Source organism: Anguilla rostrata, chromosome 15, assembly GCF_018555375.3.
Source record: "Anguilla rostrata isolate EN2019 chromosome 15, ASM1855537v3, whole genome shotgun sequence".
NCBI lineage: Eukaryota > Metazoa > Chordata > Actinopteri > Anguilliformes > Anguillidae > Anguilla > Anguilla rostrata.
The window spans coordinates 17,260,992-17,273,644 of NC_057947.1; the positions used below are offsets into that span (position 1 = coordinate 17,260,992).

The 12,653-nt window shown below is 43.1% G+C and overlaps 1 protein-coding gene across 2 annotated transcripts in view; it reads right to left on the bottom strand.

Annotated features, from left to right (window-relative positions):
- Positions 1 to 233: 233 nt before the first annotated feature.
- Positions 234 to 12,653, bottom strand: part of LOC135241043 (transcription factor Sox-21-B) — a 25,091-nt gene continuing 12,671 nt past the window's right edge. Inside the window, exons 1-2 of one of the 2 annotated variants that reach the window (XM_064311150.1) lie at positions 2,074 to 2,362; positions 234 to 1,901 (exon numbers count right to left, since the gene is read on the bottom strand). In XM_064311150.1, coding sequence (XP_064167220.1) covers positions 1,137 to 1,880 — 744 coding nt within the window. In that variant the 5' untranslated portion in view covers positions 1,881 to 1,901; positions 2,074 to 2,362 and the 3' untranslated portion in view covers positions 234 to 1,136. Of the gene's footprint in view, positions 1,902 to 2,073; positions 2,363 to 12,653 lie in introns of those variants that run through there. The other variant, XM_064311151.1, reaches the window with a different exon arrangement.

The window sequence follows — 12,653 nt, forward strand, 5'->3', positions numbered from 1 at the left end:
TATTAGCCTTTGTTCAACAAATGAGCAGAGTAGCATTTATATTTCTAATATACATGAACGTAAGTGTTGTTAAATAAAACACAAACCATACAACTTCATAAGGAGTTAGTAAAAACGAGCACATGGACGCCAATCAGTCATCATATAGAGTACAATTGTCAGTGCATTTCAGCAGTTTCACGCATCTGCACTGAATGTGGGCCTACGCACAAAGACTTGATTGTTCAAAAGAATGCGTTTCTTTGAAGGTAAAGATTTAATCTTTACCCCCAATAAGCACTTCCAAGTTTATTGTGCAAATGTTATGGGACAGACTCAGCTCTCTCGTAAATCAGGCCACAGTAATTCTTGCACTAAACAATAAATATGACACATATCTATAAAACAGTGTTTAAAAGCTCAGGATATACACTGAATGTAGTGTCAAACAAACCCGATAAATCTCTGGTTGACCCATCGACGTCATTTTTCTGGATACATATACACGTTTTAGCGATACCGGCGGATCCTTGAGACTAGAGCTATGTCGCCTCGCTGTCAACATAAATTACTCAGTTGTAGCCTATTAGGCTATTCGCGAACAATTGTTTAAAGTAATCGCACAGTTCCTTTAAAATCAGAAGTGAATGATATAAACGAATTTTTCCCCTGCGTAAGCCTCAGATCACTCTGTGAAACTGTAGACTATTCGGACAGATATATCCAGCAGGTGTTTTTGCAACAGGTTGGAACCTAATATGATGCCATTTCATACAGCTGTTCGTATTGTCGACGGTATAATTCACTTTAGAACCTGTCCTCTGCTGCCCAAGAGTAATAACCAAATTGAAAAAAATAAATACAGTTTTTAAAATCTCATGAACATGAAATGTACAAAACGGTTCAGTGCTTTAGCCGTCATTTCATAATTCCGTCTGGGTATTGTGGTGTTGATGGCGGAAAGCACTGTTTGTAAAGAGTTCTCCGTAACAACAATGCAAACATTTCCTTGTATGAAGGCATTAATTTATACACGTAACGCATGTGATGAACCTGAAACGGCGTGAATTGTATCACATGTAAACATATGTGCACGCGTTTAGTAAAACTTGCACATATTGTCTTTACAAATAAAAACTTTTGTTCAGTCCAAAGCATCATAACGCCGCAGCGTAGGCTGGGTAAGGTTCAAGGGGGGGTTTACCCATTCCTGGAAGCAGAATATAGGCCAGTGGCGGCTGGACACCTGCCGAAGCCCAGCCGGCACAGTTACATGGTATCATATAGCCAGGGTTTCCGGGAGAAGGGTGCGAATGAGTGTGCGTATGGGTCCCGCTCCCGACAGTCCCAGTTCCGGAGAAGGCAGTCGTGCCACTTGGGTACCCCAGAGGGGATGCGTATGGAAATGACGGCGACGATATTTCTGCCATCTTCGACCCAAGGTCAAAAAATGAATACGGGTTCGTAGATACAGAAGGGTTAAAGAAGACCCTGGCTGCCGCAGCCGCGGCCGCTGCTGCTGCTTTGTCCGGATTCCCAATTAAAGACTCAGAGAGCGTTCCACAAGGTAAACCGTTCGCTTTCAGCGATTCGTGATCTCCTAGGGTGTAGGGCATAGGGAAAGCAAACTTGTCTTTTTTCATTAATGTCTTTGGCTTCCGCCGCGGTCTATATTTGTAATCAGGATGTTCCTTCATATGCATGGCTCGCAGACGTTTCGCTTCGTCAATGAACGGCCTTTTCTCCGACTCGGTGAGAAGTTTCCACTCCGCACCCAATCTCTTGCTGATCTCGGAGTTGTGCATTTTCGGGTTCTCTTGTGCCATTTTTCGTCGCTGCGCTCTGGACCACACCATAAATGCGTTCATGGGTCGCTTAACGTGATCCATTGGTTTGGACATATTGATTCAAGACAATTCCACCTGACAAGACAAAAAAGAAAAAGCCCATCGTTTTGTCACTTTTCCTCAACTTCATATTCTTACAGACTATAATTTCATTTACAGTTTTTTACACAGAATATCAATTTTATTCAAGTTTTCCATATGGCATTTTACTGCATTAAAAAAAATCATAAATGGTTTGTTCACTTACTTCGATCTCAGTTCTCCATTGCACCCCTGAAAATATATCCCTTTAAGCAAACGAGAACAGCAAGGAACTCCGGCGTGTCTGCTATTACTTCATAAAAGTTCGGGTGTAAGTTGAATCGCTAAAATACGACGAATAAATCACAGCAGTTTTCCTGGTCTCTCTCAAACGCAGATGTCTCGCAAATTGTGATCTCGTCAGTGTCTTTAAGATGTACACCTCCTGTACCCAACATATACGCAAGTAGCTTATATCTCGAGGCTGCCCCATAAGAAATAAGACTTGCTTCAAAAGCAGGTAGCGTAAGCCACCCACCTCCTCCCCTCTCAAACACGCGCGCGCGCGCACACACACACACACAGTCTCTTTTCCAATCCCTGAGCATGCGCTGTAGAAGATATGCAAACTGACAAGATCACATTTTGTTGCCAGTAGCTAAATCTTCATTCAGACCATACAGAACCCAAAGATACCAGCGGAGACGTTTGCACCACACTCAAAGCTATGGTATTTCCCCTGACATAGCAACGCGTAAAGATCACACAAAGTGTATGGGGATTCAGGGGTTATTGGTGCTGGGCCGTCTTCAAGTAATATTCACTGTCACGCCAGTTGCCAGAATAACTGCTCTTAGTTTTAGTGTTTATTAAAGCCTTCTAGTTTTTTTTGACCAGAACGACTTTATTTGTACGATTGCACCGGGAAATAGGCTACTGGCATGCAGTTATGAATAACCTGTTGCTCTTGACTGACATTTTTTAATTAACATTCTTGAAGTGGCAATCAGAGTCAAGTGCCTAAGTAGAAACTGAATTATGTGGCTGCCGAATGGTACTGTACGGAAACGTATCCATGACTCGTTGATAACCATACAGACAGTAGTTCCTTATTGGATCCTGGAAAACGACTGAAGAACAGAAATATGTTTTTATTACCCGAAAAACATCCAACATCGGATGAAAGGAATTAACGGCAAAACTGCCAATTTGTGATGCACCGGCTATGCAGAAGCATACACGTACACGTGCACATGCAGCGCACTTTTCAGTGGGGGTGGGCCTGTGTAATGCAAGTTTGTTAAGGTTTCCATACATTTGATCAAGGTCCTTATCTGAACAACAACTTCTACCAGCACGTTTTTCTGTATAGCAGAGCTATTCTTCTCCAGAGCGGGGTTATTTTTCCAAATCTCAATCATGTCGAGTTTAAGCAGCTTCTATTTGTCACTATGGTAGCCTACTGTACATTTTGTTTGTACACCTTAAGCGTGGCCCATGTACTGGCGTTAATTGCCAAGGCTACAGCCTTTACAGTAACATTAGCAACCAATTTTCAAATACTTTACGGCCCCTTCGTTGCATTTAACCAACAACATTATTTATTTACCAGTGTCAGGTTGATTGATAAAATAAATGACAATTTAATGCGCCTCGTCTTACTTCTAACTGTGCTGTTAATATTTGTTTAAAAGCGTTAGGTACATTAAAAATGTATATTTTTTAAAATCCGCCTGTAGTTTAAATAGAGTCAATCGAACGATCGTTTTTCGCCTAAGCCTTTTCTGTGCCTGAGTTACTAATGTTAACCCGATCTGTCAGTTGGCTCATAACCTCCTTATTACATTTGGGGACAACATGCCACAGGCGTGAGATAGCAGAACAAGTGCGTGTGTGTGTGTGTGTGTGTGTGTATCATTCATAAAATCGGCTTCTTCTGTCCCCCTATCTTGTCGTCATGGAAAATGTGTTTAAACATGATTATAGCGTTATTATTGCTTTAATTTCAACGTTCGCTTCCACTTGAAACACCTTAAAGATTGATCAACCGAATTTAAGCAGTCTTTGAATATATTATCCCAAACACAGCAATTATGTTTCGTACGAATTCATTATGCAGGTTAAGTGAAATGTGCGGTGTTTTCTATTCAAACGTAGCCTATATTAACATATACCTAAAATATCGAGGATATGGCATACACGTATTAGTTGTATACCACGTATTATCTGTATACATAGGAGTTATCTCAAAAATAATGAAAGCGGTTTCTAAATGAACTAAAATTGTATATGTAATCTTGTCTACATGCCACCAAAGTCAACGTGTGTGGTAATTTGCAACAGATCTTATTGATAACTCGGCAAGTACGCGCTCAGACAAATTGAATTAATTAAACAAAAACAACAACAGCAATAATAATAATAATAATAATAATAATAATAGTAATAATTTATGAAAGAAATTCTCCGCCCTGTTTGCCCGGAACAAATTTCAATTAAATTCTCCGACAAATGTCTTATCTATACGTTATCAAAAGCCATTATGGTGCTAAAATGAACAATTATACTACCAATAGCGGAAGGAATCCACAAGAGGACACTGAAAAAAGCTTCAGATAACATGATATGTATAAATCATTCATGAGAACAATTCATGTAAGAAAAGTTATCTGTGTTTTCAATGACATTGGAGGAACCAAATAGGAGTCGCTGCGTGCGGGAGACATTCTGTGCCTTTGTCCGCTACGGTTTCCCATCTTTTATTCGGTGCAATATACATTTTCAAAATTAATTAAGTCTAAAGAGCAAGATGAATGTTGTCTCATTGTGCGGTGGAAACAGTGTCCTCAGCGCTGAGAGACCGTTCTATTGTTTCTGGGAAGAAGAAGAAGAAGAAGAAGAAGCACACTGATAAGGTGGAAGTGATGGACCTCCGAAAGGGCTGTCGCTGATTGACATGTGTACGTTAACTCCGCTCAACTGAGAACCTGCAGCCCCGACGGCGTTCTTGTCTTTCAGCATTGCGGCGCGCTCACGCTCTCAAACTTCCGTCGTGAAAGCCTTCAAATAGCGATGCACTATATCCAGGTATAAGCCTTGTGTATAAGCGATCACCTCGTTACGGAATAAATAACGCTACCGGCCATTGTTATAAATCAGACAATAAACTTTAAAAAAAAAAGAAAGCAGCGACTTTCTATAGTCTGCAATAAATCCAACGAAAAGGTAAAACGTGTTTGATTGCGAAATCATAACAACAGATGAGTCGTTCTCATTAATATAAAGTATTGCAAAGTACTAAGAATAAAGTAATTTTAATGGCATTATCGTATTTATTATTGAAGCAAACGATTTATTTTTCTGAACACTATTGTATTTCACAAAAATAAATTTCTGTTTGTTGAAAAGCATTTAAAATACACATTAAACGGAACCCCAGAAGCCCATTATATCATATATAATCACTTGACCGGTTTATAATAGCATATTGCTGAACCATGACCAATTTATACTGAGCGCATGCTGTAAGACCAGCTTACCTATAAATGCTCAATTTCCGGGAAAATACACAAGGAGTGCGGAATGAATCTTTAATTTAATTAGTATATTATCACCTTGAGAACTTTTCTGTTTCATTAATTGTCATGTCATTCATTCAGACCATGTTACATTAAAATGACATATTACTATATGGATTACTATTCTGTCTTTTGTAACATGATTTAGCCTAATAAAAGAAAGAATATTAAAAATCCCATGAAAGAGAAGGTAAACATTTTTGCGACATTGACCTGTCATTATTGGATGCATTCAGGGTTTGTGAATGTAATGGTTGAGTTCTGAACACAGTATGAGGCAATGCGAGTAAGACGGATCGGCTTCGGTAAACGAACGCCGGAACATAAATAGACCGACAAAGAGTCAGTACACCATAAATAAAGTAGAGTGAAACAGTAACATTAAGACACGGAGCTGACAGCTAACTCCCAGATTCTACCCATTCCTCTCCGGTTCAGTTTCCCCATGAGGGTAGTTCTATGTCACATTAGGCGAGTGTTCCCGGTTAAAGGTTGCCAAAGCAGGAGCAGGAGCAAAACCCACCGGTAAGGGGGAGTGAAAACCAGTGAGAGTGCCTTCAACGCTGCTCTCCTCCAAACCCCAGCCCCCAACACCTCCGCGCTGTGACGATGGGGGGTTTAATGCAATGGTATTATAATAATTCTAAACTAAAGAAAAACTACAGATACTAATGCAAACTCAGAAGGAATAGCCATTTGAGGGATGCAAACATTTATTGTTTTGTAAAAAATTTAAATAAAAAAGAAAAATCATAATATTAACAATAACAGGCATCTAGCAGTTTCCAGAAATATGTCTTTGAGTGACAGAAGACACAAAGCAACATGTGGTGGACATTTTTACATTCTTTTTTTACACCTTTGTTTAATGCCTCTAAGAGTGTTTGGGGAGGAGGGAAAATAGTCCACTTGTTTTCAAAGAGGAAAAACTTCTCATTAACAGAGAGCCACTTCCTGTCTGCAATTTATGAATGTATTTATTAGTGAATCTCAGGATCTCTGGTATCTCTTTATTTCGCCCAGTGCAAAGAGTGGCATTAACAACAGCATCCGGCTGAGCAACAGCAGTTTTTTGGGTGTGGGGTGGGTGGGTGTGTGTGGCGGGGGGGGGGGGGGGGGGGGGGGGGTTCCTGAATAGCTCTGACCCATTTTCTGCCTCCTTGATGACCATAGCACCTTGCAAGCAGCATGTTACCCTTCCTGTCCAGCCCTGCATGTCAGTGAGCATTGGTTTGCAGATTCTTGTGTGCATAAGAGAGAGAGAGAGAGAGAGAGAGTGAGCCGTGTATCTATGTGCCATGTATTATTTGTTTTTAAAACTATTTACAGATATCACATTCCTCCAGCTTCGGTTAATGATTCTGTCCAAACAAATCGGCAGGATATGCCTGCAATCATTTCATTACGGTAACGAACAAATCGGAGACAGAAAAAAGAAAACCACTTCGGAGGCAAACTCAATGGAAGCAGCAGCCTCCAACATTAAAATGTACCTGCAAGCCATTTGCCTCGCATACCTTCCTTCCACTATAAATACATGGAGAGGGTGTTCGAGTGCAGGTCGGTGTCAATCCAAAAACTTCACACTTGCTCTAATGTTGTAATTTAAGTTAGTGAAACTTGAACTGAATGCACCCCCCCCCCCCCCCCAAAAAAAAGAAAACAGCATGTTTCAAACTAAAACTAAGTTTTCCAGGGAAGAAGCAAATTATAATACAAATGACCTCCTCCAGTGCTACCACTGTGCAGGAAGTCCATTTGAAACACATTAGCTGCTGTGCTTATGAATGCATTCAGATACACACTGAGCTTTTGAGAAACTGCAAAAAACCTTAAAAGAACAATGTAAAGCCCGACTGATTGGCATTTAAATATATGTGTATATTAATAGCCATTTCATAGATCCTCAAATATGTTTGCACAATGCCTTGTTCAGGAACCCCGCTAGTTATTAACGGGATCCGCTAATTAATAAACAAGAAAGGTGTCCCATATTTGCAACGCTGAATTCACAGTGAGTTTGATTTCATAAAACAGAACGAGGGAAAGGCAAAATAAACACTGTGATTTGAACCTTTAAAAAAATGCCGTGGGATCTATTTACCACAGCGAGTGGTTCACACATTCAATAGGCGCCAAATGACATCTCCTGCGCTATAATTATCATAATTGCATGATTTCGGATTTCCCCGGGGCAGCCGCTGGTGTATTTTGGTCCAAAGACAGCGATGAATAACCCACAGTGTTCACCTGGGAACACAGGACTAAATGTGCCGATGCCCGTTTAGTGATCGCTATTGGACAGGCTGCCTCCACTGAGGAGATCCGCACGCTGACAAAAATGCTGACCTGGCGGAGTGCGCTACAGTAAGAGAAACCATAACCGCACAGGTTTTCGTCTCATTTAAAAACCTGAACTAATAATAAAAATGTGCGTTATAACTAATATTATTAATTATAAAAATACGTTTTGTAAGCATTTTCATATGTTTTAAAACACTGATTGCCCAGGACGAATAACCAAAAGTGACGCTTGCTGTGCAAAAAAAACTTCACAAGTATTCTTTGTTGTCCACGTACAAATTGTTTGAGATGGGAGTGTCTTATCTAGTTTGTGTGTAAATAAAAGACAGACAGGTCACGGGTCTATGCCCCAAACTACAGCTGAATAGAAGACGACCTAGAATAACGCTTCCAGTCAATTTCGTTCTCAGAGTCTGAACTGGCAGATATTACAAGTATGGCAGTGTGTTACCCACTATTCACAGCGCACTGAGGAGAGAGGGGAAAAAAGCACACAAAAGAGCAGCTCGTAAACAGACCTCAAGCTCGCTCAGACCTGCACCTTTAAACCCGACTCAACCGAGACACGCCACACAATCGTACGTCAAGAGATATCCCCACGCCCCAGGGCCAGCAGGAAAACAGCATCAGTTAAGCCTGCTGGAATGACTACGGAACGTCTTTCAAAGCCGTTTCTCAGAGAGTCCGGACTCTTTTTCATTACTGTGATGTCATTTCCATCCTCTTCCGGGTGACATGCGCTTAGCCCTAAACGCTGACGCTACGCCCCCCCCCCAGTTGGAAACCAAAGCGGACGGCCGCATCCCCTCCAGGCCCGGGGAGGACTTGAGGCTGTGACACACCATTTTCAGCCGTTTAGCAGGCGCGCTATCGCTGCCCTCTTCCTTCTTTATTCTGCCCTTATCCCTGTCTACATCAGCGCGGAGTCCGAACAGAGAGCTGTAATTACCCGTCTGCCGCCCGAAAGCGCCCCCGCTATCGGCTGTATCGCACCGGCTCTCGCGGCCTCGTCACAGAAACACGGGGGGGGGGGGGGGATTTATGCCTGTGCCGGCCCCCCCCCCCCACGATAATTCATCTCAGAGATACGTATGTGAGCGTACCTGCGGTACAGAGAAGGGGGGATGAACAGGAAGACAACCCGTCTGATTTCTTTCTCTGCCCGCCTCTCCTTCATGGCCTTGAAAAAGACCCGTTCTCCTCCGTTCCTCCCGAAGGTTCGCGGTTCCACTGCGGGCCCGAAAACCGAGGCTGGTTTCGGGGTACTGACAGGTGATCCGATCTCACGACACCCCAGCATTACAACGGCAAGCAGGCCTCCAGACCACAGGACAGTCCGACCTTCTTCTTCTTCTTCTGGCGATTAAGAGTCCGTCTGTTCAAGTGTTCATCCGTAACATGAAGCCTCAGACGCATCACGCATTGAGGGGGGCCGTTAGCCACGCTGACGTTCTTAATAAGATACTGCCTAATTGTGACACCACTTTGTTTTAAACTTAAAGGTCAAATTATTTTAGTGATATTTTCACATGGGCGATTATTTTACAAAAACAGCACAGTCATGATTGTGGTAGACAGTGAAACGTGAACAGGCTATTTAAATTGGTTACTCAAAGTCGTCGAAGTTGCCCCATAGCGGTAAGATCGGACGGTCGGCAGTGAGAGCGGTCACTTCGCTATGCCTGCCCTGCCACCACTTCACTTTCAGAAAACTGAGGAACGAATGAATGAATGAATGAATGAATGAATGAATGAAGCACGAGCAGACCAGCTGTCCAACGACTGCGCAGGCAATGCCAGCACCTGTTGTATGGCTCATCTTAGCCCTTCAGCCAACAGGTCAATGGTGAATTTATCATTTAGATCATATAAAAATCAACTTCCTTATTTGTTCAGAAACAGTTCTTAGAATGCATTTTTGGCAGTAAAAGGGCATCACACCCTGGAGAAGTATTGTCTTGTTACGTGGTAATACAGTTTGATGAAGTGGCAATTCTTAAAACTCATAATCAATTCACAGAACTGAAATTCAGCTTTCCAAGAATTTTAATATCCCTTCCCTGACATACCTTCTTATAGACAAAAGTCTTTAATTAGTAGAATGAGATTTTGTCCCTCCAAACTGTCTGGTCATTTGCTAGTCCAGTGTAGATGTGGACAAACGGACATAAAAAAGGTTTTTAGGTGAAGCTGACCTGCATTTCTCATAGTGCAGAGATGCACAGCAGTGTCCAACATTACTAAAAAGAAAGAATAAAAAAGAATGATTATTTTGAGCATGTTTCTCTCCGTCACTAGTCGCAATGTGTCTTTGTCAGCGCTGCAGAACCGGGTTTGTGTGGGCCTCGGCGGAGCGAAGGAATCGCGGCCGAGCGCGTCAAGTTCCCATTCTGCCGTTCCCATCATTCTAGCACTTTCCAACAGAAGCACTTCGGCGCTGTTTAGACAAAAGGGTCATCGGTCTTATTCGAGGAGATTAAGTGACCAGGATAATAACCGTGGCATTGAAAGAGAAAGAAACCTTTCTTTTCAATGGAGCAAAATAACAGCGCTCCTGCAGATGGCTTTGCTGCTGCTGAATGTCACATTTCTCAAGGAAAAGCCATTATTGTAATGGCTGTCTGACATAACAAAGTGACAAAACAACTGTTCACTTCTGTTGACACTTGTCAAGTTTTCAAGAGTTTTCGCTTTCTAGCGTTCTCCCATGGTTGTGGGCTTATTGTGTGCGGAACATAGGAGCTGCATACTTTTGTCCAGCTCACACAGCTTTCATAAGCTTCCATTCCTCAGATCATCTATTCAGTGCAGTCAGATAATCCTGTTTCATACACCGTTACAGTAGTAGCCATGACATGATCAAATAGATGCCACAGTAGGTGCAATAGAGAAACAGAACATGTAGTATTATAACGAAGAAAATGTAAGGGCATGGCAAGTAAACCCATACCTAATAAAGTTTATCAGCATGCTGATCAGAATTCATCAGAATTCTGCAGGATACACATGACGCACCTCTTCCATGAGAAAGTGAACCAATTCACGTTTAGCTGATGGATGTGGAATAAGCCATCTCAGGTGTGATTCCAGAACCTTCCATAAACACTGGAATGGATTCTGATCTGGTGGACGAGGCTACGGTAAAGGAATAACATTCGGGTCATGCTCCTCGAACCACTGGCCACTGGTTCTCAGAAGAAATGGCACTGTCATCTCAAAAGACGATACTTCTGTAGGAAACAAATGCTTTCACATGGCACGGAGATGGTAACAATAAGCAACGATTGACACTGACCTAGCCATCTAAGGAAATCAGTGCAGTCAAACCATGAAATGGAAAATGCACCCCACACCATTACACAACCACCAGAACAGTGCACTGTTGCGTTCCCGTTTTCTTCCTGTCTTCTTTTTCCACACTTCCACACGACTGGTCTATGATCTTTCCAAATGTGCTCATGTCACACCCCTCTTCATTTCACTGCACTGGCTCCCAGTCACAGCTCACACTAATGACTGAAGTCACAGCATTGAAGTTAAACTCACACAAATGCCAAACCCTCGGTGGTGTGCACGTATGGGCCGGCCAACATGTAACTTGATTGACAGCACACCTGATATCCCAATGCGGCCTTGGCCGTGGACAAACTGCTATGTTTCATGCCAAGGAGACATCAGAAATGCCCTCCCACGGGGGCCTGGTGAGGACCTGAACCTCACCGGAGGGTTCGGGTCAAATCAATATGTGCCCTATAAATCACCCTGAAGAGATCACCACTGAAAGCCATAATTACAGCGAGCGTTAATTCACTTCTTGGGTTTGGGCAGGATGAAGTACTCGATGCACTCCGGATTCATTATCGGGTAAACAGTCTCAAGGGGAGAGCGGGGAGCAGGGTAGAGGCTCTTGAGAAGAAACGGCTGATCCTCAGAAACAGACAGACAAACGGGGGCTTCCTGGGGTCACACAGCCCGTCCACACATTACTGCTGCGTTCAGTAGAGCCCGGCATCCTGGCCCTTTCCCAGCAGCTTCATGCTATTTACGCATGCTTTTACCATTTGGGAATGACAATGTTCAATCACAGTACACTGTCAGGGGAACGTTTAACATCAACCAAGGCTTGTATCCAGTCGGAAGCCATCTAATTCTTAATGTTTTTTAAAGTTAGCAAGCAAGCTATCTCATCAAACCAAGTTCATGTAATACCCCCCAGGTGTTATAAAACAACAGCACCCATGGACAAATACGGGGTGGGGGTTAGAAAAACAAAACAAAACCTTGACACACTGTCCCCTAAACTGCCGAGACAATAGGGCTTTCACTCGGCTGCCATTTTGCTTTAGCGCTGAGACGACCTGCAGAGGCCGGAGCCTTTCACCGTTTAATCCCGGTCACTTTGTGGGGCGCCACAAACAGTGCAGCGGCATCCCTTTCCCGGGGTACCCCCTGCTTGCACCTGGTCAGCCCGCTCGCAGAGAGCTGCCAAGTGCAAAGACTGGGGGTGCATTTTATGGGGGGGGGGGGCAAATCTGGGCTAATGTGTCTGCTGTAAGGGGTTTGGGGGAGCAGGCGGTTCTTTGGCCATTCTTCCCCCACCTTTTCTCTGCTCTCGCACCCGGGATAATTGCAGTTTAATTGGGTGACAAGAACTGAAAACTGTGTCCACATTATCTAGGATTATCTCCTTTTCCTCCGCTGCCATCAATTCAAAGCAGCCCATTTTTTTTTTTTTTGGGGGGGGGGGTGGGTGAGGGTGAGGGTGGGGCGGTGATGCTTGGTCAGCACCCAGAATGCTTTGAGAACCAGCAAACGACAAAAAAAGAAGCAAGAGAGAGGGGAGGAGAAAAGAGAGAGGGAGAGGAGAGAGGGAGGGAGAGCTGACAGCCAAGAAAAATGTTTTCTGGCGCCGTATCAGGAGTGC